Source organism: Alligator mississippiensis, chromosome 9 (assembly GCF_030867095.1).
Source record: "Alligator mississippiensis isolate rAllMis1 chromosome 9, rAllMis1, whole genome shotgun sequence".
NCBI lineage: Eukaryota > Metazoa > Chordata > Crocodylia > Alligatoridae > Alligator > Alligator mississippiensis.
In genome coordinates, this window is record NC_081832.1 from 1,564,301 (window position 1) to 1,590,294 (window position 25,994).

The 25,994-nt window shown below is 52.6% G+C and overlaps 2 protein-coding genes across 4 annotated transcripts; one reads left to right on the plus strand and one right to left on the minus strand.

Annotated features, from left to right (window-relative positions):
* Nucleotides 1–1,047: 1,047 nt before the first annotated feature.
* Nucleotides 1,048–14,922, minus strand: TTLL9 (tubulin tyrosine ligase like 9). Of its 2 annotated transcripts, XM_019500341.2 has the most exons (14): nt 14,822–14,922; nt 14,689–14,729; nt 12,664–12,756; nt 11,126–11,237; nt 10,049–10,234; nt 6,673–6,741; nt 6,272–6,362; nt 5,583–5,623; nt 5,408–5,495; nt 5,076–5,134; nt 4,483–4,679; nt 2,917–3,030; nt 2,243–2,367; nt 1,048–1,620 (listed from the first exon to the last, which is right to left on the minus strand). In XM_019500341.2, exons 1-14 carry the CDS (start codon nt 14,834–14,836, stop codon nt 1,550–1,552), a joined length of 1,302 nt encoding a protein of 433 aa, XP_019355886.1. In that variant the 5' UTR covers nt 14,837–14,922; the 3' UTR covers nt 1,048–1,549. The 2 variants fall into 2 exon arrangements, with proteins under 2 accessions (XP_019355886.1, XP_059569118.1); XM_059713135.1 differs by lacking the exons at nt 14,689–14,729; nt 14,822–14,922 and having other exon boundaries at nt 12,613–12,750.
* Nucleotides 14,923–16,858: 1,936 nt separating this feature from the next.
* DUSP15 (dual specificity phosphatase 15) lies at nt 16,859–25,902 on the plus strand. Of its 2 annotated transcripts, XM_006259078.4 has the most exons (7): nt 16,859–17,042; nt 19,735–19,768; nt 22,551–22,633; nt 23,062–23,111; nt 23,837–23,911; nt 24,421–24,592; nt 24,925–25,902. In XM_006259078.4, exons 1-7 carry the CDS (start codon nt 17,022–17,024, stop codon nt 25,138–25,140), a joined length of 651 nt encoding a protein of 216 aa, XP_006259140.1. In that variant the 5' UTR covers nt 16,859–17,021; the 3' UTR covers nt 25,141–25,902. The 2 variants fall into 2 exon arrangements, with proteins under 2 accessions (XP_006259140.1, XP_019355898.1); XM_019500353.2 differs by lacking the exons at nt 16,859–17,042; nt 19,735–19,768 and adding an exon at nt 19,777–21,184.
* Nucleotides 25,903–25,994: the final 92 nt, after the last annotated feature.

Here is a 25,994-nt window from a genome sequence, read left to right on the forward strand (position 1 = left end):
CTAATAATTGTGCTGCATGTTAATTTTGGGAAAGCCAGACCTTCATTTCTTTTGTCTACAAGAAGAGTTTGGCATCTGACAGAATCACTGATTCCACCACCCCCACCCCCATGTTAGTGTTTATTCCACAACCTGAACGCTCAGCCTAGAAAGGTGAGGTTTGGTTGTAGAATGCCTTGATTTAAAGAAAATAGTTCAAATTTGGGGACCAAGGAATGGGCAAAGCAAGAGAGCTGATGAAGCAGGTGTGTCTGCTCTGGTATGCTTTGCATGCCTGACACAGGCAACTCTGGCTGACCTCCTGCTGCATCTTGACAAGAGGTGCGTTAAACTTTCAAAGCAGCAATTGTGCTTCCCCACTTCTCTGACCAGCCAGCCACCTGTGCATACACCACTGCACAACCTTCCGCTCCCCCGGCCAGTCTTGCACGTGTATAACACATACACGGTGCCCCACCAGGGTGGGTTTGCACTGCAGAAAGCCTGCCCCCTTCCCTTTAAACAAGGATCTTGATACACGAGGTCAGTTTTAATGGCATGAAAGGTGGGAAGGAAACCCTTACCTTTAAGTAAGCCGATATGTAGCCTAAGCTTGCAACTGCTAAAAGCAGAGCTGTCCATCTCAGGCTTGAATTCCCAATTTAGGTGTTAAATATTATCCCAGCTAGCAGACTGCCTTGCCGATAGCTTTCCAGAAAATTACACCTTCTCTGTGAGTGGTGGGGTAGCATATTACTTTTCCCACCTCAAAGAGGCAAAGGCGTTGTTATAACTGCATTCTTCACACAACCTGGATTGTAAAGCTACTAACAATGCTTCCGTAACATGTAATGGTAAAGGTTATTCTTACGGTGTCATGGCAACAGGGTTTATGATCCGACATGTTCCGATAGTGGCAGCAGGAAGCTCGCATGCCCCCTTTCTCCTGGTTGATTGAGCAGAGGGTGCATCACCACTTAGCTTGTAGCATAAAGGGAAACTGGCTGTGTCAGTAGCCTCAAAGGGGGGACTCTGGAAGCTGCAGCTCTATGAATAACAGCAGTGACACATTATTAAACATTTTATTTAAGGTATGCAGAGCTGAAGTGACTGAGAAGGAGTGGATGTGGTCTGCAGCATCCCACAAACTAGCCCTCAGTATGGCCTTACTCTATAGCTACATTTAATGGCTGGAATAAGGTGTTTCCTTTATGCTCGTGCTGTCAGTTGAGCCCAAGTGTTGCTACAGCCTCCAGTGTGGAACAAAACAGATTCATTCCTTAAGGAAGAACCGATCAGCCACAATGGAACAGGACCTTGACCTGCTGCAGTTACACGTCTGGTTACAAGCCAGCCCACTTCTATTGTTATTCTGGCTTACAGATACGAATGGTTTGTTTAACTGCTGCATCTCCCATGTAGGGGAAATCCTAGGGAACCAAGAAGTGGACATTAGTCCTGTGCTGAGGCAGCAAAACTGTCCCTGGTCCAGAGACAAATGAGAAGTGCTGCTCTTCAACAAGAGGAAGAGAGGGAGTGCTCTCCTCAGTGGTTTCTCTCATCCAGTGCTTTAAAGTTTCTGCTGTGTCTGAAGACTTTTGAAAAGCTGCTTCAGCTGTTTTTTCCTGTCATTGTTGTAGCCTGAAATGAAAGCAGTAACAGAGTTATATATGACTTACCCCCTCCAAGGAGTGAAGCGTAGAGATAATCGCCTGCTTTTAGGTAAAGCTGCGCCCCAGTTGCTTAGTTTGAAACTGCAGCCAGGCATATTTAGCTACTGAGTGCTCCAGGAAAACCTGGGAAAGGTGCTTAGCCTAATGGAAATACAGTTTATAAATTTCATTCCTGCTTGATACCAAACAAGAATATGCAAGTGCTGTTAGAAAAGTGCATCATGGGCAGATACCGCAATTTTTACCACGGATCTTTGGGATAGCGTTAAAATTAAATCAGCAGGTGAGGAATATCTGCAGTAGTTCAAGTGAGGTCTAAGGAACGGTTCTTTCAAGCTAACGGCTGCCACCCTGTCAGCTTGCAGCCAGGCTCCATCTGCAGTTTGACTGCTCACCCCCACATTTGGAAAGTGTTTATCCCTCTCCGGCTCCACCTCACACGGTTACTGCTCCCTACTAAAAATATCTCCCGCGTTCTAATTCACACCCCAGTCCTTTACTCTTGTGAAAAAAGTGCTGTCCTTACTCCTGTCACCGTACAGGCTCAGGACCCCGGTGGGACCCCCTGCCGTCCGGGTCTCAGCACATACCTAAATGTGTGTTGGTGAGAAAGCTTGCATTCACTGGGGTATCTGCATTCCCCTCCACTCGACTGACGGGACCATCATTCCACATGAGGTCAAAACCCCCAACACGTTTCTCCTTCCCTGTCAGCCTGCAACATCCAAGGCAAGTGTTAAAGTACATGAGTAATGGCTACGCGTAGCTATTTGATTCACTGCCTGCACATTGGCTGGAAATCTGTGCATGGCAGAGACAAAGCCAAACAGCTGAATGCTGCAGTGGACAGATCCTTACTATTAATATCCTGGTTTAGCACAGTTGCAAAGTCAATCATAAAATGATGCAAGGCAAGCTTCTTAGGACAGAGTGCTAGATAAGCGAGACAAGTGTGTGAGGCATGATACCGAGAGAAAACCAAAGGGGAGAAGTGTCTGAGTGGCAGCTGGGAAGCAAGGATTCCAGTTCCAGCCCCAGGACTGGCCGCAACTCTGAATCCCAATCTCCTCCTGCTTTAGTTCTGCGCTCTCTAAAATGGAGACATCAATTAATCTACCTTGCGCTGGCACTGGTGATTCAATCGCTAACTGTTTGCACAGCTTTAAGGATTACGATCTACCGTCCGCCCAAACCACGGGACTGGTTCACAGAGTTCAGACACTGTGGTAAGACACTTGGAGACAGTAAGTGAGTTTTCACCCACCTGCCCTCCATGTCCACAATGTGCAGCGTGTCCTTGAGAAGCCGACACTTGAGCTCATAGTCCTCCTGACTGCTGGCAGTGAGGGATGGAGACGCATTAACCTCGAGAAGCCAGCTGTGTAGACGAGAAGAGCAGAGAGTTAGAGGGAGCAGGCAGGGCTAAAGAGTAAGTCCACCTAACAGGAAAAGCCTGTCTGTAAAAACATCACTGCACCGGTGCCGGGCGAGAAGAGTCAAGTGGAGTGACAGGAATCCAACCCTGCGCCGCGCCAGAGGACATGCTGAGCCTATTACAAAGCTGCTTTTCCTGTACTCCGCTGCAATAAAGAAAGTGCCTGCAGCAACCAGAAAGGTATTGGAGTTAAAACCAACTCTAGATGGAACAGATGTTTGGGCTAATTCACAGGACACATTTTAACCCCTTCCATAGTGCGAGCCTGTGGCTGTTCTTTAGCCGCACTTTCCTAACAACATTTGCAGTCTAACTCGGCATATCTCCTGAAGCACACGATACGTTACTCTAGTTTGCCACTGTCATCTCAGCCCTACAATTACATCTGTGACTTTTGTTCCCATTTACCATTGCTAGGTTATTTCTTGATCAACTGAAGTTACTCAAGCTCTACCTGTGCAAGTTGTCACTGCTGCAGCAGTAGTTTGGTTGAAGGCTATGAATGTAGCAGAGTTGATTGTACAAATTAGGATTACCCAAGACTACGGTTCAGCCACAATTCACTTATTAACTCGCTTTAAATAAAGCTGTCCCCAGGGGCACTGAAGAGACAGCAGACTGATGCCAACTGGCCGCTGAGAATTGTAACTAAAATGCCAGCTACCACAGCTAGTTAGAGGGAAGGAAATGAAGGCACGAAAAAGAAGACACATCTTAAATTGTATTTTAAAATGCATTTCCTTCCCCATGGTATTCATAGCACTTTGTATGATTTAGAGATGGAAAAAAAATCCAATTTGCTTGTTGCTTCTCCGTTTCGTTTTTTTCCCATTCTTCTTAGCTTGAGAAATGGGGAAAAAAAACCCCTAAAACAATTGACTTTCATGTTGCTATTCTTACAGCCTTTGGGTTGCAAACTGCTGAAGCATGCGTGTGCACATAAGCAAATGTCAATTAAGGTATATTGCCAGCAGTCCTTGCAAAACTTTGTGTTTAAAAAAAAAAAAAATCTGAACCGAGTCAAACTGAGGTTTAAATTTCCCTTCAAAACCTCCTTGGTGACCGAACAGTCTGCTTCCCCCAGACATCAACAGAAACCGCTCATCCAGGTCTAAAAAAAAATGTAGGGTTGCCTCTAAGGCCATACATCACACAGTTATTTTTCAGGCAATGGCAAGTGCACTAAATATCTAGTCCCCAGGGCCTAATAGTGGTGGCTGGATGAATCTCGGGCTCGCGGGATGCTGCTGTAATGCACAGTGTCTGGAATCATAAAGCAGCAGAAAGGCTGGCAGTAACCCTCCTGACACTGCCCATCACTAAGATGCTTAGGCAGCCTCCGCTTCCCCAGGGAAAGCAGTCTTCCCTGCCCTGAATGCTCGCTAGCTCCCTTACGGCTTGAGGTTCTGGTCGATCAGGATGTCATATCCATACAGCTCAAAGCAGTGCTTGTCGCTGATGATGGTTTTCTGAACGCTCTGAAGGCTCTTGATGAAAATGTTGTCCATATCCGCAAAGAGAACCTCCACCGCTTCTGCCCCGTGCTTCGCAGTCAGGTACCGTCTGAACCGCTGGATCATCCACTTGCAGCCCTGAGACACACCGAGACAGCAGCGAGTTGTTTGCGTGCATTTCCCATCCTCCTGGAAATGATCGTTCTACATTCCCTACAGCCAACGGATGATCCCTGATGAAAGCCAGGCACCTGGAAATAGGTGCCCCTCAGTGTAGCTACACAACACCATGCAGTGCTGTGCAGAAATACCTGAGCCAGCGTGGGGACTGGAGGTGTTTGCACAATGCCTTCGCCAGGCTATTTAGCCCTGCTGAGAAGTAGGGTACCTTATCTCAGAGAATCACCTGCTAATAACCAGTGCCTAAGACAGTTCACTTATCACTACACAACACAGCCACCCTGGTCCCTGAAATCACCTGCGTGGCCTGGCTATTTGCCCATGCACAAGCCAGCAGACCACACGTACACTCACCTTCTCCGGATCGTAGTCAGGCGCAGTCTTTTGCACTGCTACGTTTGTGAGATGAACATCTGGCAAGAGCTGGAGGTAAGGATTGTGCAGACAAGCAATGCTCTATGCAACTAGAAACTGAACTTGGTGCCTATCCTGATGCCATCACTGCCTTCCCTCCCGCCATCATGAAACTTCAGCTCCCCTGCCTGACACCCTGCAGGGACATGTCTGGTGGAAAAATGAAGACGAGAAATAAGGCAAGAAAAAGGAAATTAGGAAAAGTGAACCAGGAAAACCAAACACCTAGGAAAGGACTATATGAAAGCTCAACATCTGACTGGTCAGGATACAGTGATCATCTATGCTGTTCAGAGTAAACCGGGTGTTGGAGAAGCGAGCAAAGCCATCTCGATACAACCAGACCTTCAGTGGGATATACTGAGAAAGGGGAGACAGAACCCAAGTATTACCAGCAAGAAAACTCCACTCCAGCACAGCACTTAAAGGCTGGGTTTTTGCACTTACAGACATCACGAGAACATAAACTCTCAAGTCAAACTTCCGACCTGCAAAACAAAGAGAGATGCATCACGTAGTGCGGTATGTATTATTGATGCTGACCATTACCAACACCTAAATTAGAGCCTGCCTAAGCACAACCGTGCACTGAAATAACTAAATGGAACTTAATTCACACCTTACACTAATCTGCAGAAATCTGTGATGTGGCTTAAGTGTCCGATTGATCCAAGTGGGATGCTCTTACTCTGAAATAAGTGTCTATGCACTGACTTCTGTCAAAATAATAAATGGCTTGGATTAAAACCTATTTCGTTAGTTTGGTCATGACTGCATACAGACAGCCTCACAGACAGCAACCTGGCAACGTATGAGAGAGAAAGAATGGGCTTCTTTTTAATATGTAGGGCTAGAGGTAGTTCTGATTATTATTCACTAGATCATTACTGCTCTCAAAATCTCTCCCTGGCAGGACCAGGAAGCGACCACACAGCAGCACTGACCCAGTGCAGTATTCTCAGCTAATGTTTCAAGTCCATAAGGAGCTAATGTCAGGCAAAAGCAGACTATATAAGATGTGCCCCTTCGTTAGACAGTTATCTGCGGATTTCCCTTGCTATCTGACAGGACATGAGCGCTCACAGTGTCTTTCTGTATGTCAGCCAGGCACAGGCCTAGTTAGAGAGCCATCTTACCTCCTATTAAATAGGGGTTTTCAATATAGCGCTGAGCTACATAATTTTCTACTTGGGTTTCATCCTTCTGGTCATCTGCACGGACCCCATCCTGTAAAATAAAGCCCCTGTTCTTTCTCCTCATTCAAACATGGCCATCGAGAAGAAAACAGACAGTGCCCACTGGGTTCTCTGGCACGTCATCTCAGTTTGAGACTTCAAGCCAGGGATGAAACAGGCCAGTGCGTAGTTGGCTGGACAGCAAGACAATCTGTCGTGTTCCTGGTGGCCGGGGACGAGTCTCGTATACGAAAGCAAGTGACTCGCATACAATTACAGTGAGAACTGAGCTCTGCGTGGACTTTCCCCATGGAAATAGTGAGGTGCCAAGAAAAGAGAGACGGGGACAGACAGCATCTCACCTTTCTCCAGTCAATGATATCCTTGAGCTTTCGGAACAGAAAAATCCCTCTCCCTTGGGACCTGCCAACCTGCAGGGTGGGGGAGGAAGAAAGCATTACTGGCTTTAAAGTCTTCCCACTCACCTCTACATGGGCACATATCATCATGGCAATAAATCGTTGCTTCTAGGGCACCCTGGCATATACCAAAGATCCACACTTCTGCCCATTTCACAGCTACAGCGGCAGTCCAACGGGCAGCACGCTGTCTGCTCAGCACACTAGCCTGGTGACTCAGACCCCACACACGGCAGTTAGCATTTCCTGCAGGGGCAGATGCTGTTCTTCAGAAGGTGACTACAGAAGAGCCCACTGCACAATCAGATTAATCATTCACTGGTTTATAAAGCACCCTCTTTGCATCTTGGGTGCTAAACAAAGAACCACAAACCAGAGACGCAGCAGGGGGCATTGGGAAAGCATGATTTGTATTAGCATGCTGCCAGGAATCTCTCAGCAAGGATTTGTTAGAGGGGTTGCCTAGGGGTTAAGATAAAAAGCCCGGTTCTGCCGGCTTGTGGACATTTAACATTGTTATCCTTACAGATTTCAATTCCAGTGTTGGCCAAATTCCTACTTAAGTAATTACATTTTGCTTCTGGAAGTTCCCCCAAAGGTGCCCAGGGAATCTTTTTTGCTCCTTGTCCTAACCTGCCGTGTTATCTTGACCTGATACTGAACGGTACCGAGTTCTCATAAGCGCCACCGAGCTCCGGGATCTTAGACGGTGGATTTGTATAGGACAGCTTGGAGAGGGACGAGCCCGACTCAGGCAGGAGCTGGACTAGACGACTTCCCGAGGTCCCTCCCGCACCTGCTTCTCTTTGATTTTAAGGCTCTCAGGACCAAGCCCTTAAACAAATGCTGCGTTCAAGCCCATTGTATTTCAGAGGCAGGTAAACCGATCCGCAGATATCCTCTACACTCCACAAAGGCACGTGGGAGCCTTCATTTGATCTTCCACCCCCTTGGCTAAAAGCTGTCAGAATACAAGTACAATATTAAATTATGAGAACTTGGCCCAAAGCCCACACAATTCCAGCACTGAAGAATATGTCAGTGCTTCTCCCTACTCTGTTTCAAAGGCTGAAGATGATATTTTATTTAGAGAGATAAAAACAAATACTTGATGGCATGTTGTGATATCAAGGTTTTATGGGCATGAATTTGTGATGGTGACATTACTCCTGAGTGGTGACGGCATGAGTGAGTTATGCAGGTCATCCCAAAGGACAGCCACTAAAACCTTTATAGCACCGCACACCTTCCTGGCTTTTGTTTATTCCACGTTTTAGACAAAAGTTGCCTTAGATTTTTAAAATACATTTAAAAGTTTTTATTGCGCCTATTTTTTACATCCTCTTGCTTGTAAAGCCAGGTTGCCTTAGTTACTACCTACAGGCCTTGGAGTGAAAGTAAAGTTAATACTAATAAATTTTTTAAACCTCTAAAAATGAAGGTATTTTCTATAAATCCTGGGCATCCTGATTTTAAGATCCAATACTTCCTGACCTTAGGAAGATGGGCCAAGGATAAAAACAACCTGCCTTCTAGCACTGAACACCCTGGAATTCTAATTATCTGTTTTGATGATCAAAAAGCATTTCTGGCTTTACAGGTAACGAGATACATAACTTCTAAACTGTCATCGGTTTGAGGTAGTAGATCATCTCTCCAAGCTGAAGTTCACATCCTCCCTTTAAGTACATTGGTGGGGGGGAAATCGCTGTTGTAACAGAATCGCTTTCCCTTCGTTTCTTTAAATGGCAGATATCTGCAAAGAGCTCCTCCAGTTTTACAAGCGGTAGGTATGGCCCTAGTGGAGGTGGCAGAGTGGGCTGGCGGTAGCTAGGTTGTCCCGTGGTACCAAATAAATGATGCAACCTACACTTTTGAATTCCAACTAGATTTGCAAGCTGTGAATCTTTCACAGGAGCATTTAACCAAACCAGATGAGCAGGTCCAGAGAGATGCTCAAGAGCCAGGACAAAGAGCGGGGAAGCAGAGTGAGCGGGATGAAAGCTCTGCACTGCGGTCAGATGGTGGCTGTGACAGACCAGCCCGTGGGGGACTTCTGCCCCCTGAGCTCCACCCATCTGCTCACCTACAACCAGAGCAAAGGCCACCTGAAACAGCAGGGCACCTGCTCCCATCACTCAGGATACATATTTTCACTTGCAAGCATTAGGGCAGCCACAAGTGACTTCATTTCACTTGTTGGTATAATTTTTGTAATCACAATCTTTTAATATAGTCTCATTTATTATATCGTAGTTATTTCCAATGTTAATTGAGGTTGTGGGCACAAAATTCAGCTTAATATAAGGTTTCTTGTTCCCAATTAACACAAATTACCATTTGTAGACTTGGATAATCACTAGCTGTTATCCTCATGGCTGTAATTCACACGTTAGTTTGCATAATTACCTCCCGTTCACTACTCATAAACCCACCCTTACGGATAGGCCTGACCTGCAGAGGGAGGCAAACTGTCTGGTCCTGGACCTCCCTGCCAGACCTATTGTGCAAACCAAAGTGACTGTCCTGTTGTGAGGCTCACAGATGGGTGTAGATTTAATTACACACCATGGTGCTATATTCATGATGTTAAATGTCTTGAATCATCTGGCAGCAGCAAGGCATTTCTAGGTTCCACTCCAGACGGTGGCAATATCTAAAGGAAGCGCATATTTTCTAGGCCCCAAGGATATGCATCCAAGTGGAATTTACTACCTTTCAATGCAACTCCATTTATCTAAGGAACAAATATCAGGGAACAAATGAGATTTCAGAGGATCAGAGCAGCCAAAAAGGCTGCACTCCAGGCACAGTGTGGCCCTTTAAAGCTCGTTAGCACGTCTCATCCAGTACAACCCTAAGGCCGCACTAGCAGGTTGGTAAATTCAGATGTCCAGTTTAACAGAGTTGTACTGCATGTCCATGTGGGGTTTAAATGCATGACTTCAAAGGAGTTGTAACGAGGAAGAATATGATCCTCGTCTCTGAGGGCCCCAAGATGTTACAGGTTATGTGGATTTGCTGAAGTATCTCAGCAGAACAGCTTTATCCAGTACAGGGCCTCCCCATCAAAACCTGCACATTTATATCTTCACAGCTGGGTAAACTGCAAACGCACGGGATTATTTTTCAATTGCTGAAATAAGCTGTTACAATAGAAGGACCATTTCAGCCGGGGGAGATGACCAGAAGATTGGTTGGGAGCCGTTCTCCTACAGATCACTATACCTGTCACGCCCCCCTTCCCGTCTCCAAACACTCACAAACACTTTTTGTCTCCTCTTGGCTTCCCCTGGGGCTGGGACAGCACTCTGCTTACCGGTTTCATAATCCAGGTGATGCCGGGATACTTGCGAAACTCCTCCACAAACAGGTGGTATTCCGACGGCATTTCAAAGGTCTTAGGGAAAAAGTCACATTTTGTTGCCTCCAGCTTCCCCGCTTCCCTCTCTAACTGCTTCCGAAACCTCTTCAGGTTCTTCACGATGTAGTTCTTCCGCGTCAGCTGAGATGGAAGAAACGCACGCTAACACCAATTAAAGCACCATTCTTCTCACATGAATTGCTAGAGATAAGACGTTTCTGGTGACACTTGAAAATGGCTCTCTGCAGAAGAAAACTAAGGGAACAGCTGGAGAGTCTTTCCCTCTTTGTAGAAGCGAATGTATGAATTAATTTTCTTTTTATTCTCTGAAAAAACCTGGAGAAGCTAAAAGGAGCCCGTCTTAGGGCCCACAGCTATTCCTGGCCTGGTGTCTTTTAGCCCAGGTGCTATGCTGATCTCCAAGAGCCCAAGTGCTAGCGTCTGCCTACACAAAACGCCTGGTTGCAACGCAGTTGTCCATGATACATGTAAAGCGCATGTCCCTGTAGTGCAGAGGGCTCTTAAGCAGATGCTTTACCTGTGTTGGGTATAACTGGGGTTATAACTTGGTTTCCTAAAACAGTCATAGATTCATAGATTGCAAGGGGCTGGAAGGGACCTCGTAGGTCATCGGGTCCAGCCCCCGCTCTAGGCCAGAAGACATCCAGGGTTAGAGGACCCCAGCGAGGTGACTGTCCCGTCTCCTCTTGCCTGTCATATATGTAGCATATGCGGGAGGATCCTGGACTTCTGAGAGAGACTTGCTCAGCCTTCATGAGATTTATCTGTCTTGGAATAGGATAAACCTCATGCAGCAGTCCTGAACAAGGCAACCTTTTTGGTTTCCCCAGATAGGACAAGCATCAATCGAGTCTAAAGAGGCGTCTGCCTAGCAGCCAAGAAGGAATTCACTGTGTGGGCGGAGAACAGCGCAAGGTATTTTCCCCTGCAAACTTTGCACGGAAACTCACTGACTATCTGTCACCATCCCCGCAAGCCATTCTGGTTTCATCCCACCCCATAGTTTCTTACCTCATAGTGGTTGCGGAAGTGGCAGATACGAACGTGTTCATCCATGTAGGTATGGTCAAAATTCTCCCGAAGCCAGCTAACATCACACCAGTAAAAATCCCACTCCCCCTCGCTGGAGAGAGACAGATACAGCCAGGCAGGAAAGTACCGAGTTCAGCGTCCCTGCCCTCAGTTACCGTCAGAACGGCCTCCCCCTCCCCTTCCGTCTGTACACATTCAAGGAAAACCTCGATGCACATAGGGTTGGATGTGCTGGTTTGGCCCTTTTAAAAAATGTAGGCTCTCTACTTGAAGGGTTGCCCTTAAAGGCCTGTTTGGGTCTAGACGCATCCATGTCCAGGCACACCTGAGGAAGGAAGCGCCCTGACACTTGCTTTCCAGAAGCTCAGCTGACTTAGCTAAACACGCCGAACTGGGCCGGGAATTGCACAGGCCTGCTTTTTCTTCGAAACAGATCCTCAAGGACCTATCCTTGAAACCAGAGACCTTGCTTAGGTCTCTCTGGTTTTCACAAGGCTGCTCACACATTATTACACACCAAACTCTGCCCTCAGCTACTTCACTGAAGCCAATTCCCTCCAATTCAGCGTGTCACATTCTTCTCCCCGAGTCAGGGCACGTTACCGAGGAGCACAAACAAGATCCTACTTAAAGTGTCACCGATTAGCGGCAAGTGAACTAATGTCAGCTAAAGCTGAGAAATTAGTTAGCTGTCTCTAGTCTTTTAAACCCAGATAATCAGCAGAAGAAGACAAGCCTCGAGACAGGAGGAATGGCTGCAATAATAAACCAGCGAAGGAATGAGGCAGATTAGCCGAGCGACGGTCTGCACTGTTATTTTCCAGCCACGTCTAACAATAGGGGTCAAAAACATCTTCTCTTCCTCGAAGCACTGTGGAGATCAATTGTTCTGCAAACAGGGTCAGCCAGCTTCAACAACACAATCAATCAGCCTCTACTTTGTTAAAAGGGCTCTGAACGCAGCCGACCTAGTCCACAGGAGCGGGGCAACACAGTCCAGCACCATTCATAGATTCATAGATGTTAGGGTGGGAAGGGATCTCAATAGATCCTCGAGTCTGACCCCCTGCATAAGCAGGAAAGAGTGCTGGGTCTAGATGACCCCAGCTAGATGCTCATCTAACCTCCTCTTGAAGACCCCCAGGGTAGGGGAGAGCACCACCTCCCTTGGGAGCCCGTTCCAGACCTTGGCCACTCGAACTGTGAAGAAGTTCTTCCTAATGTCCAATCTAAATCTGCTCTCTGCTAGAGCAGGACTTGAGGTTGAGGACTTGTGTTAATGCCCCACTGCAAATGGGGCAGGTGCGCTTGAATACAGCCAGAAAACCAGAAAGGCTATCCCAGTCGATACGTTCATCCTTTTACAGTCTATCTAAATGGATGAAGGCATCGACATTGGAAAACGCCTCAGAGAGAAGAGGTTTGTGGAAGACCGTGGTCCCCAATGTCTTGTTTGGATGTGGTACCTAGAGAGAGAGAGAGATCCCAGCCACAAAGGGAAGGAGTCTGGAGCTTACTCTTTCACTTCAACCCATCCAGGTCTCTGGCGAAGAACGTCTAAGATGGTGTTTGTGAGCGCGCATTTGAATCGGATGCAAGCTCTCGGCTCTCTGTAAAACAGACACATCGCATGCTCAACCCCAAGCTCCCCTGCCATGAATGCACGCCTTGCCCTTGAGGTCACACGAAGCCTTGGCTGGAGGGAGGAAAGGACTTGGCAAGGTTGACCACCCTCTCCCTCCCCCTCCAACCATGACTCTACATTTGCTGTGTTGTCTGCTGGCTACATCTTCTACCTACATGGCAGCTGCTTGCATTTGCCTAGAAATACGGTCACAAGTCAGCAACGTATTTACAGTTTCATAGATTTCATAGACATTCGGGCTGGAAGGGACCCGGAAGATCGTTGGGTCCAGCCCCCTGCCAAGGGGCAGGAAGTCAGCTGGGGTCAAAGGATCCCAGCAAGATAAGCATCCAAATGTTCACTCCATAGAGTCTCTCGACATCTTTCCTAAGTATGTCACCTAGACTGAGCTTTGTCCTACAGAGAGTCGGAAAGAGGCAGATGATTTTCTGAACAGAAAAAATGCATCTTTTTAAAGCTCTTCAGAGAGAACCGTGGGTAAAATTGGTGCTTGTTGCAAGCATATGTGGAGACAGGCCACGACTAGTTTCCACCCTCCACAGACCAGGCTGCCACGGACCCCTGACACCCAGGCTCCCTGCAGCTTTCCAGGGAGACTGGCCAGGAGAAGCAGCAGGAGACCAGGCCGGGCTCCACCTGTTTGGATGAAGGGATTTATACCGATGAAACATTGCACTGGACTTCACTGACACACTCTCTCTCGCACAGCATGCAATCCAAGCGTGGAACTCCTTGCCACAAGAGGATGCAAAAGCTGACAGTTGAACCGGATTCAAACCGGGACTGGACACGTTCTCAGAGGAAAGGGGCATCTGTAGCTATTGAACACAGGAGTTAGGGGCAAAGCTTCTGCATCAAAACTTCCTGGACTTTCAATCAGTCGCTCTCAATAAGACTCAAGACCCTGCTGGGGAGAATCGAGGCACCTGGATAGACTGGGGGCTGCCCTGGGGGGACCCCAGGAGAGACCTGAGGCACCGTGGATAGGATCCAGCCCCTGGAGAGACCCAAGCCCACCCGGGGGAGACTTGAGGCCCCCTGGAGAAACCTAAAGGCCCTGCGGAGACACTTGATGCGCCCCAGATAGACTTGAGGCACCCCGAGATAGATGTGAGGCATCTTGGGGAGACCCGAGACCCCCTGGATAGATTTGAGGCACCCTGGAAAGACCCAAAACACCTCTGGGGAGACCTAAGGCCCCCCTGGATAGACTAGATGCACCCCATATAGACTCGAGGCCCCTCTGGATAGACCCGGAGCACCTTTGGATAGACCCGAGGCACCCCTGGATAGACTCAAGGCACCCCTGGATGGACCCAAAACACCCCCAAAAGAACCAAGACACCCCTGGAGAGACTGAAGGCACCCCAGAAAGACTTAAGGCACCCCTGGATAGACCTGAGGCACCCCGGAGAGCCCCAAAGACACCCCTGGAGAGACCCAAGGCACCCTTGGATCGACCTGAGGCACCCCAAAGACCCAAGGCAGCCCTGGGGAGACCCAAGGCACCCCAGAAAGACCCAAGGCAGCCCTGGGGAGACCTAAGACAACCCAAAAGACCCAAGACACCCCTGGGGAGACTCGAGGCACCCTGGAGAAACCCAAAGACACCCCAGAAAGACCCAAGGCACCCCTGCATAGACTCGAGGCACCCCGAAGAAACCCAAAGACACCCCTGGATTGACCTGAGGCAGCTCCAAAAGACACAAGGCACCCCTGGGGAGACCCGACACCCCTGGGGAGACCCAAGACACCACTGGGGAGACCCGAGACACCCCTGGATAGACTCGAGGCACCCCGGAGAAACCCAAAGACAGCCCTGGAGAGCCCCAGGACACCCCAGAAAGACCCCCGCCCCCCGGAAAGCGCGGTGTCCCCGCAGCCCCCGGGCACTCACCGCTCCTTCAGGCGCGGGGGGCCGCGGTGGCCGGCGCTGACCTGCGGGACAAGGAGGCCGTGTCCAGCCGAGGGCACCCCCGCACCCCCCCGGCCGGGGGTCCCGCGGGTGCACCCCCCCCCCCCGCACCTACCTTCATCCGGGCCATGGTGCTGCCAGCATCGTGTGCGTCCCGTCCCCATGGCAACCGCCCCGCCCCCGGCCAAGCCCCGCCCCCAGCCGGGCCCGGGTGGTGGTGGGGGGGGGGGGGTCCTTGCCCGGAGTGCGGGGCGCCCCCGGCCCGCGCGCTGCCATGCCCCGCACCGCCGCGGGGCCCGCGAGAGCCGCTGCCCGGCCCGGGGCGAGCCCGCAGCGCAGCGCAGCGCAGCGCAGCCCGGGGCACGGCGGCGGTGCGGGGCGCTCGCAGCTGGAGAGCAGGAGCAGCACACCCCTGAGCGCTGCCCCGTCGGGGCTGCGCTTCGTCTGCGGCACTGACACCCCGCGAGCGCGTGGAGCACGCCGGCCCCCTGCCCCGCCTGGCTGCATTCCTCCAGCGCCATCCACCTTTGCCCGGGGCCGCTTCTGGCTTGTTGGGAGAGCGCCCAGCGCGTGCAAGCCGTGCCCGAGCTCGCAGGCGAGCGGGGTCTCCGTCCCAACCTGCTCGCTGCGAACGGGCGCGGTTCTGCCCAAAGCCAAAGAGCGGGCACGAGGCGGGCGGCTGCGAGAGAGGTAAGGGAGCCGCAGCTGGATGCTGCGCAGCCTTGCATGGGTGCAGGCTCCTGCTGCGTTGCTGAAGGCGGCTGGCCCCTCTTTTAGAGAGAGGGAAACTGAGGCACAGAACAACTAAGCGACTTTGCCCATGGTCAATTTTGGGGTCTGTGGAACAGGCAGGAATTAAACCCCAAAGGGGTCAGGAGCGTTCAGAGCACGGTCTAGGCCCTGCAGACATCCTCCTCCTACCGAGGGATAGCCGATAGGATACCGATACGGGGCCCTGCAGACATCTATCCCTCGGTACGAGGATGCTGATATCATACTGGGCCCGGCAGACATCATCCTTATAGCAAGGGATAGCCCCTATGATACCGAAACCAGGCCCTGCAGGCATGATCCTCATACTGAGGGATAGCCAATACAATACCGGGCCCTGCAGACATCATCCTCATACCGAGGGATAGCCCACATGATACAGAAACCAGGCCCTGCAGGCATGATCTTCGTACTGAGGGATAGCCAATACAATACCGGGCCCTGCAGACGTCATCCTCATACCGAGGGATAGCCCGTATGGTACCGATACCAGGCCCTGCAGATACCTATCCCTTGGTACAAGGATGCTGATACGATACTGATACCGGGCCCTGCGGGCATGATCCTCGTGCCAAGGGATAGCTGATACGATACCGATAGCGGGCCCTGCAGGAGATAGGGAAGGTGGGTAGCGCCGGGGTGTCTTGTGGAGCAGGGGGACCCCGAAGTCTGCGTAGCAGCACACCCAGAGCAGGCTTCTGTTTACGAACACTGCATTTTGCGTGTCCTCAGCTGACGGGTTGGTGGAGGTTACCACATCGCATCGCAGCCTGCCTGCTGCAGTCCTTGACCTTGCATCGCACTTCGTGGAGACTGTTCTGCTTTGGTACGAGCACCAGTACAAGGCGAGACGCTACCCAAGGGGAAGGCGGCAAATTTTGCCCGCGTGCAAGGAGCAGCGAGAGTCGGAAGCGTGGCCAGCCTGCAAGTTTCCCCCCGCCCCGAGAGGCTGCAGCCTGCCTCTCGTATTGCTCCCTGCCCCAGGGGGCACAGGCAGGAGTGGGCACCCCGCTGAGCACCCAGCTCCGTGGCCGAACAGACCTTCGTTGTCAGAGAGCAGACCGGACAAAGGGTTTTGTTCTTATCCGAACACTGAGGCTTTGTGCAGATTTGTTTGGAGAGCAGCAGCACTAAGCCAGCAGCCGGCCTGGCCTCAGCACCCCCACACGATTGCTGCTAGGTGGAGTTTCTCCTCTATTGTCCCTGCCCTGGCAAAGAGAACAATTGGTACAAGGCCACTAAGGAGCAACTTCTCCGTCTGGGCGGGAGGCGGGGCCCCCAAGAGCTGGTGCTGAACACCAGAGGAGATTTATTCCATCCCCTGGGACGCGCAGCTGCTGCCCAGAGCCCAGCTTGTGACAGAGAGAACCCCCCCCCCCCCCCCCCCCACAAACCACACGCAACCCAAGCCCCAAAAGGCCGTGACCCTGGAGGGGTCCAAAACTGATGTCCTGTCACTGAGCGCTGGGAGACTGACCGAGTACCGCCACGTCAGGAGACGAGGACACCTGCTCCCCCGCCTCCTGCGGCGGTCGTTTTGGACCATGGGAAATGGCATGAATAAGGTAACGAGCAGCACCGAGAGCCGCTAGCTGTGTGGGGCTCTGCTGTCCCCGGCCAGGTACCGACATTGCACTTTAACCGGTATAAGTGATCGGAAGCTGGGCTACGCCCGTCACAGAACAGGAGTTGGGCGCGCACAGGCTGGTTTAAAAATGGTGGGACCCAGTCTAAGACTTGCCCCCCCAGCACGAGGCGAACGTGTGTGCTGTTCACTACCGATCTCAGCTACGCCGCTTCACTTAGATCGATTCCACCGCGGGCTTTTTGAATGTCTGTACCTAGCCTGAGACGGGCTGTTCAGAGCTGGGAGGATTTGGGGTAAAGCTGCATGCTTCTCATTGCTTGGCAGACGAGAGCCGGGGTCTACCTGGTGTGCAGTAAAACCTGCCTTAAGTAACGGAGGAAAGTGAGGTGCTGTAGCAGTGGGGGGTGGTGTTTAGTGACAGGCTGAGCACAGCTGGACCCCAAGCCTCCTGGGCATTCCCAGAGGCCAGGCATGGCAGGAGGGAAGGTCTGAGCACAAGGCTGGTGCAGCTGGGGATGGAGCAGCCTGTTTGGGGACAGCAGAGAGGAGTTTAAAAAAAAGAGAGATGCCAGAGCTGATGTAAGGGGGACACCTGGGTCCCTTCCTTGTGATCTCTACGGTGCCCCTCTGAGTCACTAGGCAGCCCTGTGTCCTGCAAGCACCCAAGGGAAAAAAAGTTTTCCACCACCTAAGTGCTATCCTTTCCCCGAGACCCATGGGGACAGCACCCCACTCTGCCTGCCACCCGCTATTCCCGGGGCCTGTTACTCTTCACAGCAAAGCCTGTGGGGCTAGGGTATCCAAGGCACAGCTTCATGAAAAGAGCAGCCTCCACTTCCTGGTCTGTGTGTTACAGCTCCTTGGGTAAAGCAAAGGGTTTTCATTCCCCTCTCCTTAACCCTTTAAAAGCATGCTCCCTCCCTGCCCAGACAGGAGTTTTGCAATATTCTCCACCAGGATGCAATGCACATGCATGGGGATATGTCACCGAGGCGTAGAACAGAGCAGGACTGCGATTGTGTAATAGGACCGTGCCTACATTTATTGCTACTGCAGTCTCCTCTCTGGAGGTGCCCTTGAAACACAGCAATCTCATTTTCAGTCCAGGAGCAGAAGATTAAAGGCACCACATCAATTTGCATTTGAGCCAAACGTTCAAGTGATTTAAAAACAAGGGGTTTTGGGGTTGGTTTTTTTTGGAGACCATCAAAACGACAGTTTTTATGCAAAATAATTTGTCCCCTGTGCTTTTTGTGACTGGGCATTGAAACTGAAAGTGAAATCTGCAGTAAACAAAAGCGAGATGGACTTAATTAGTGTTTATCCTCCAAACGAAGAAATGCCAAGTACAGAGAGAAACATCGTTAAGAGTAAAATGGGTTTTATTAAAATTCTCCCACATCAAATAACCTAGGGTGCTGCCAATGGCTCAGGGAAATAAAGGTTTCTCTCTCCAGAAAGTACTTTTGGAGCTCACAGTGTCCCTAAAACGTTAATTCTGCTCACATCGCCTCGATGTGGGCATTAGTGTTGTAGAAGAAAGTGGCATTCATTGTTCGTGGAAATAGGTTAAAGACTTTACAAACTTAGGGGCAGAGTTCTAGCGAGATTAGACCCGTTACTGTGCCCTCACGCACGTGCACACGCTCTGCCCCCTCTTGCAGCCTGCGACACAGGGACTTGCTGTTTCTTGTGTGGAGAAGAAGTTTCCTTCTAAAGAAACAGGACAAGCTAACGGGCCAGTGCCCCATCTCGGCTGAAATGGAGAAGAGAGACTGACGTGGAGGGCAGGGGACGGGTTCGTTTCCTGCTTCTGCCCCACTGAACTCTCTGGGTGGCCTTGGGTGACTCATTTCGTGCCCAGTACTGAACAGCTGGATTTGTGTCTGGCGCATGGAGTTTGTCCAGGGAAAGGCCCCAGCAAACCAGCATTAGTGAGAATTTATAAGGAGGGCGATTAAAAATGCCACAGCACCTCCCCCTCGCATCCTTTTCAAGCTTGAAGGAGCCTCCCACATGGAGCAGTTTTATCAGCCTAAAAATGCTGCTTTTACTTCCCTTTTTGACAAACTCGCAGGAGGCCCTGGGGTGGCGTGGACTGAACGGAGGGCAGCGCGGAGCCCGTAGCATCTCCGGGATAGGCAGAGGCAAGAGTGTCATTTTTTGAGATGGCCAGTTAGAAATACAAGGCAACCTATTTAAGACGGACTTTCTCCCTGCTTTTCATGTGGCCGATGGAGGGGGTCAGTGCCGCTGCCCGGCACAGAGCCCTGTTGGTGCTCCCGTGGGCATTCGCCAGGAATCATCTTATGGAGCTAGCAAGCTGCGCAGAGCGAGCTCGGGGGCGCCTGGTCTGCTCGCCCTCCCCCGGTACGAGACACGTCTCACTGGAGCACGTGGACCCGGGCACACGGACAGGGGGTCCTCACCCTACACAAGTCACACGCACATCAGCCACAGGAAAAGCCTGAGTGACGGCAGAGGCAGAGGAGTGTGCAGAGGTCCAGGAAGAGGAGGGTGGGCGGCAAACACCAGCCATTTCCTTTGTCTGCATTGTCTTGGGGAACGTGTCACGCGCTCGCCGCAATCGGCTCCTGGGGAGGAGGGTGGGTGCGCGTGATGTGCAAAGCAACCACTCACAGCCGGGCCCTTCTCTTTGTGTCCCACAGATCATCCCGGGCCTTTACCTTGGAAACTTCATAGGTGAGTGGCACCGCTGCACCTAGACAGAAGTACCCGAGCTGGGGCAACAGCCAGCCGCCCGGGCCGTGCATAGCCCTCTGCCCCAGTGCCCTCCACATCAAGGGAGCCGTGTTCCCTCCATGCCAGGCCACCACCCTGCAGCCTTGTTGGCACTGGAAGTACAACACCGGGCGGTTGGGAAAGGACGGGCAGCGTGCTGCAGCACGGGAGATCTCCTCTGGCTGCCTCACAGCGAGGAAGTCCTTAATCTGCATGTATTTCGGGGTTGTGATGCCAGTCCTGGTTACAAACCTGGCAGCCAAGTTCCTTCCTTCATTGCTTAATGCAAGTGCTTCATCCCCCCTGCAAGGCCATCTCTCACTCCCCCAGGCTCTGTGCTCCCCTCCTGGCTTGGACCGCTCTGCTCCCCCCAGCTTTGCTCCATCACCCTGGCTCGGGAGCCCCTCCGGCTTCATCCACTCCAGGCCCTGTGGGAAGGGATGTAATGAAGCAGAGGGGAACGTCCTTGGCCTGGCAGGGACAGGAAGGTTGTGCTGCCTTGCAGAAGACCAGACAGCTGGATGGGTGGGAGGGGGTTTCTCCATTCCCAAGGAAGGGGACTGGGGCTGTGAGGACGATGGTGTTGGTGGTGCCAAGGGAGGTAGCGAACACACAACACTGATTGAGCCTAGGGCTTTGTGACGGCACATCCAACACGCAAGAGGCTCCGAGTTGCAACACGGCACAGTGACTCTGCCGCTCCACACCCCGGTAGTGAGGCCAATGCCGTACGCTTGCTATGTACTGCAAGGGCACCCGAGGCAGCTAACCGGGACACTGCCTTGCTCCGCAACGTACCAGTCATCGCCTGCTTTCTGTCTAGCAGAGGAAGCCAAACTCTGCGGCCTGGGGCTGGCTCCTGCATGCAGCATGCCGGCACAGTAAGAGACAGTAAAGCAGAGATGTGTAACCGTTTCCGCAGGGCTGGGAAGAAACACAGGACAAGACTCTGCTTTCCCTTTTAATCTCCATCTTCCCCTGTAATGGCATCAGTCAGTCCGAGGCCCCTTTCATCTGCAATTCCCCAGATCCTCTTTCCAGAGGCCCAGGCCCTGCCAGAGGACTCAGCCCCCCTCCCCCTTGCAGAAGATATATCTGAAATGACACTTGACCGCAGCCAAGTGCAGCCATTGTCTCTGCTTCTGTGCATTGAGACAGACAGCTCGGTGATTGAAAAGCCTTCTCGGCTGCCCTTGTTCAATACAAAGGGGAGCGTGGCGTGGAGCATGTTTCTGAACAGTCGCCAACAGGACCGCGTGGGATTGCCATCAGGGAGCACAGATTTCGGGTCAAGAAGGAGTGTTAGATCAGCTCCTCCAACCTCCCAGAGCGCCTGTGCTGAGCACAACTCGTGCGCGGCCGAGTACCGCTTTGCAGGTGCCGGTCGCGGGAAGGTCCGGGCAGGGAGGGGGCTAGAAAGCACTGGAGGGGCGAAGGCTCAGGGGTCAGACTTCCCCAGCGAGCTTGGACGGTGCATTTCCTGAGGGGGGATGGCCAAGCTGGGAGATGCAGCGTGTATGGCACGGAGCGCCGTTCTGACCCTGCGCAGAGAGCAGGCTCCGACGCATTCCCCCGCCGAGCCGGCAGCTGCACGGAGGCTGATGGGATGCTCGTGGGGCAAGGCGGCATTCAGTATGGGCGCCTCTGAAGCCCAGCACTTCCAAAGCACTCAGGCCCAGGTTTTCAAGTGCTCAGCACCCACCAGTTGTGCACACACTGTCAGGAGAGCCTCCTAGCCAGCGTGCCCCCAGCACAGCCACTTGCTCCTAGTCGCGGTGCCAAGTTCGTTTGAAAACGGGTGTAGGTTTCCCACGAGGCATCCCTGAAAATAGCCCGTGTAGCCATGGAGTGTGAGGGCCCAACCCCAGAGCCTTCCTCAGCGGGGGATTTTCCTGGAGGCACTGGACCCATCACAGCAAAAGGGTAGTAGGAGATGTCCCTGGGGGCAGAGGAATACTCAGACTGCAGATCGATCAGAAAGGTTATGGCGAGTCCAAACTCTACTACACCAGCTTGGATTGGTGCCATAAAAAGCACCGCTCAACCCAGAGACTGGGGGTTGCAGGGGGATCACAATAGAGATTTAAGGCCTGATAGATTGCAAACCGTCTCTGCTCAAGACATGCCTTCCACCTGGAAGCCTTCTCTCTGTCCCTAGCAAGCCACCAAACACGCGTCTTTAAAAACCATGTCACTGCAATTACCATCACTCTGCCTGCCAGACGCTCACATCATAGGGTAATGGGCAATGCAGAGAGATGGATGGAGAGGCAGATCCTGCTCCCCCCCCTCCTCTCTCTCTTTCACAAATCCTGGCATGTAGCCTTTCCCTGGAGGCTCTCTTTATTTATTAAAAATGTATGGCATGCCATTAGCACATGGTGTTTTAGAACTGCAAGCCAGTGCTTTATACTCCCTGGAAGTTTAGACTCCCAAAACCGGGAGAGGAGAAAGCGTATTAATGCTGGTCTTGAGTTCTCCACTGCTAAAGAAAGTCACAAGAGGGGAAAAAGTGCAACGAGGACTGACAAGAGCAGCCCGCTTTCCTTCCAGAGCCGTGGCCGAGACCCAGACTAGTGACCACAACTGCAGCCACAAAACACTGGGCTGCTGGGGACACTGGGTCACTGGAGGTCCTTTGCACAGAGGAAGACTCCCCCTCACCCCCAATGTAGGGAGGGGGAATGGATGTGTAAGACGCTAGCGCACACTGGAAGCTCACTGCATGTGTTCCCCCCTACAGATGCCAAGGATTTGGAGCAACTGAACAGGAATAAGATCACCCACATCATTTCAATCCATGAATCTCCCCAGCCACTGCTGCAGGTGGGTACCTGACCCCCGACTTCTCCCCAGTGTCTTCTCCTTATCCCCCAGGCCACACAGCCATGCGAGCTCTTCCCCTTCCCCAGTTCCAGAGGAATCCCTCTGCTCCTCGAGCCTAGAAAATAGCTTTCTGGCAAATATAACCCTGTACTCTGGGAATGCCAAGGACGTGCTCAGAGGGCAAAGTGATCAAGGAGAGCCTGTCTGCCTCTAGGCCATAGTCAGGGTCAGTTTATCTCCCCGGGTCTGTCTTCATCTGCATCTGTCACACGGCAATCTGGCTTCACCATTGCCTCCCTCGGCCTGCCGTCCCAGGGAGACGGTGGATGTGGCTACTTGGACTCTGGAAGCATTTTCTGGGGTGGAGGGGGACAAAAACACCAGCTCCTCATCTCCAACGTTTGTCCCATGCCTTTGATGCGTTTCAGGAAATCACTTACCTGCGCATTCCCCTGCCGGACGCCCCCGAGGCCAACATGTAAGTACCAAGCCAAGGCTGCGCCCCAGTCACGTTTCCCTGCCCTGAGCCAGAGAAACATCAGGGCTCACAGGGGTTGCGGGCATTGCCAAGGCCACAAGCCAGCTGCCTAGCGTGTGCTCCAGGCAGCACCTGGCAGGTCATGAAGCTGGGAGGGTGCAGCGGGGCATGCATCTCACATCGGTCCTGACAGAGCATCCTGCCTCAGGTTCACACGTGGGGTTGCAAGCTAGTCACGGGCCACCTAGTATCAGGGCAAGCAGGAGCCCAGGGCAGGATGCATGCTCGGCTGGGACACTGGGGAAAAGCTGCCCTTTAGAAGGCCAGTCTTCCCCTCTGGGTACACACATGGCATGCGAGTGCTGGCCGGGGACTTGGGCAGACAGCGGAGGCCAGCGCCTGGCCTGTGCGATTCATGAGCTCACATCTGGAGAGCGTCTCTCGGTCCATCTCTACGGCCCCTGGGCTGCCCAGCACAGCCCGGGTGCGCTCCTGCAGCCTGTGACTGCTTCGGAGCCCTTTGCCCAAATCTGGAGCGGAAAGCACAGCTGCACCGAGGCATTAAAGCTGCAACTGTGACCGGTGCCTCGAGAAGTGGCGGTAAATGTATTTTACTTGACTGGCACTGCTCTGAGCGCCAGGGAATGGGGCCACCCACTGCTCCTGTTAAAATCCTGTTTCACAGCCCAGAGCCTTGCTTCTAACAGCTTTCCTTCTCCTGCTAGCAAGAAGCACTTTAAGGAATGTATCAGCTTCATCCACCACTGTCGTCTGCATGGTGGGAATTGCCTCGTGCACTGGTAAGGCTCCCTCCCAAATGCCCCTTGTGCAGCACTGTCCTGGGCAAAGTGCCAGGGGGAGTCAGCAGAGCCCAACGGGACACCAAATGCAACCCGGCATAGACCCAGGGCACGCCCAAGTTGACGGACCCCCTTGTTTGGGGGGCCTGGCAGTCAGGTTTGGTGTCACGGCGTCTCCCAAGCGGAGCTCAGTTAAGGATTCCTCCCGGGCGTGGGACTGTTGTCCCAGGAGAGAGATGTTTGCTTTCCTGGCATTGGGCAAGAAGGGGAAGCACAGGGGGGGCAGGACTCCTAGAAGCAGCTTGTGCTTTCGCTTCCTTTGGCAGGAGGAGGGATTTGGAAACCAGTGGAGGAGACTGTCAGGGCCCTGGGGTGGGGTCTGGGAGGAGAGGCTGCCTCTGAGGAGAGGAGGGAATCCGCTGGGACGGATGGGCCTGGGGGCTGTGGCAGGCCAGGGCGATGAAGGGCAGCACGGCCCTGCCACCAGCCCAGTCCCGCTGTGGTTCCAGCCTTGCAGGGATCTCCCGGAGCACCACCATCGTCGTCGCCTACATCATGGCGGTGACGGGCCTGCGCTGGGAGGAGGTGCTGGATGCCGTGAAAGCCGTGCGGCCCATTGCCAATCCCAACCCCGGCTTCAAGCAGCAGCTGGAGGAGTTTGGCCATGGGGCCGTGCGGAAGGTGAGAGCTGGGGGCTGCCCGTCTCCTAGGCGGCACTCTGCGTGCAGAGGTCCAAGGGATGCTCGCCAAGGACCCAGCCATGGCACAGTGCTTCCCATGCACGATGCAAGCCAAGGGGGGCGGGAGGGGGGGAGGAAACCCTTGTGTCCACAGAAACTCTCATCCTCAAAGAGCACAGGGGACTTGGGAACAGGGAAGAGACCAGCATCCAGACCGAGAGCCGGGGGGACGGTGCATCAGACTCCTCTGCAGAGCAGAGCTCCCCACCAGCCTCTACCAGGAGACTCTTTCAAAGGCTGGATAGGGTCATCAGCAGCCTCTTCTCCCCACAGGTTGGCAGACACCTGGAGCAGCGGTTCGGAGCAGACCCTTTCAGTGATGAGGCGGAGATCAAGGCCCTGCTGCCAGCAGGCAAAGGAGGTGCGTCTGGGGCACAGGGAGCCAGGCAGGGCCTGGTGCCCCGGAGCAGAAGCATCAAGGGCACGACTGCACACTTCCTGCTGCGGGTGAAGAGGACCTTTTCCTGCATGCCCACCTGTCTGAGATGAGCCCAGCTAAGGAGCAGGCAGGCGTGCGGCAGAGCATGCTGGGACCACGCAGCGCGACAGACTGGTAGATACGGAGGCCCAGTCTGGAGCGTCACTCCTGGTACGTAGAGGGAGAGAAGCCATACACAGAGCAAGCACTGGACCACAAGCCAGGACCACCCGGGCTCTCATCCTAGCTCTTACTGGGTTCCTTTGTGGTCTCAGACCAGTCACCTGCCTCATCTGCAGAGAGGGGGATTCATTCTTCCCCCTCTCCTTCCCAGACAGCCAGAGGATCAATTAGCAAACACGCATAGCCCATTCAGGAGACTCAGAGTACCAGTCACTACCACTAGCATATGAAGGGCCCCAGGCACAGTTCAGCAAGGGTGATGGCTCACAGCAGCAGTGCAGGGGACTTCCCTGCTCCAAAGACATTGCAGTCACAGCACTTTCAGTGGAGGCTACGCAGAACCCACGAAGGACATAGGGGAGCTTCTTACACAGCTCGGTGCTGCAGCAAGTGGCTTCCCCTGGCAAAGTAGCATGTGTGACAGGGGTGTGAGCACACGAAGTTCACTAGCACGGGCTGAGGTCCAATGCTAGGCACCAGGCCAAGAGAGCGGAAGACCAGAGCAAGCATGGCTGCAGGAGCCTGCTGCCCCGCATCCCCGCAGAGGCCGGGATGTACCTCCGGGAGGTGGAAAACATCCAACACGTGGCCGGACTCTGCAGAACTGAGCATCCAGCCCACTTAGCCTGTAATAAACCTCCTCGAGTGCCTCTGCTCTGGCTGGACGTGTGTTTCAGACCCATCTTGAAGGCAGGCATGGCAGCAGGAGCAGGGCTGTGCAGCAGGCTCAGCTAGATCCCAA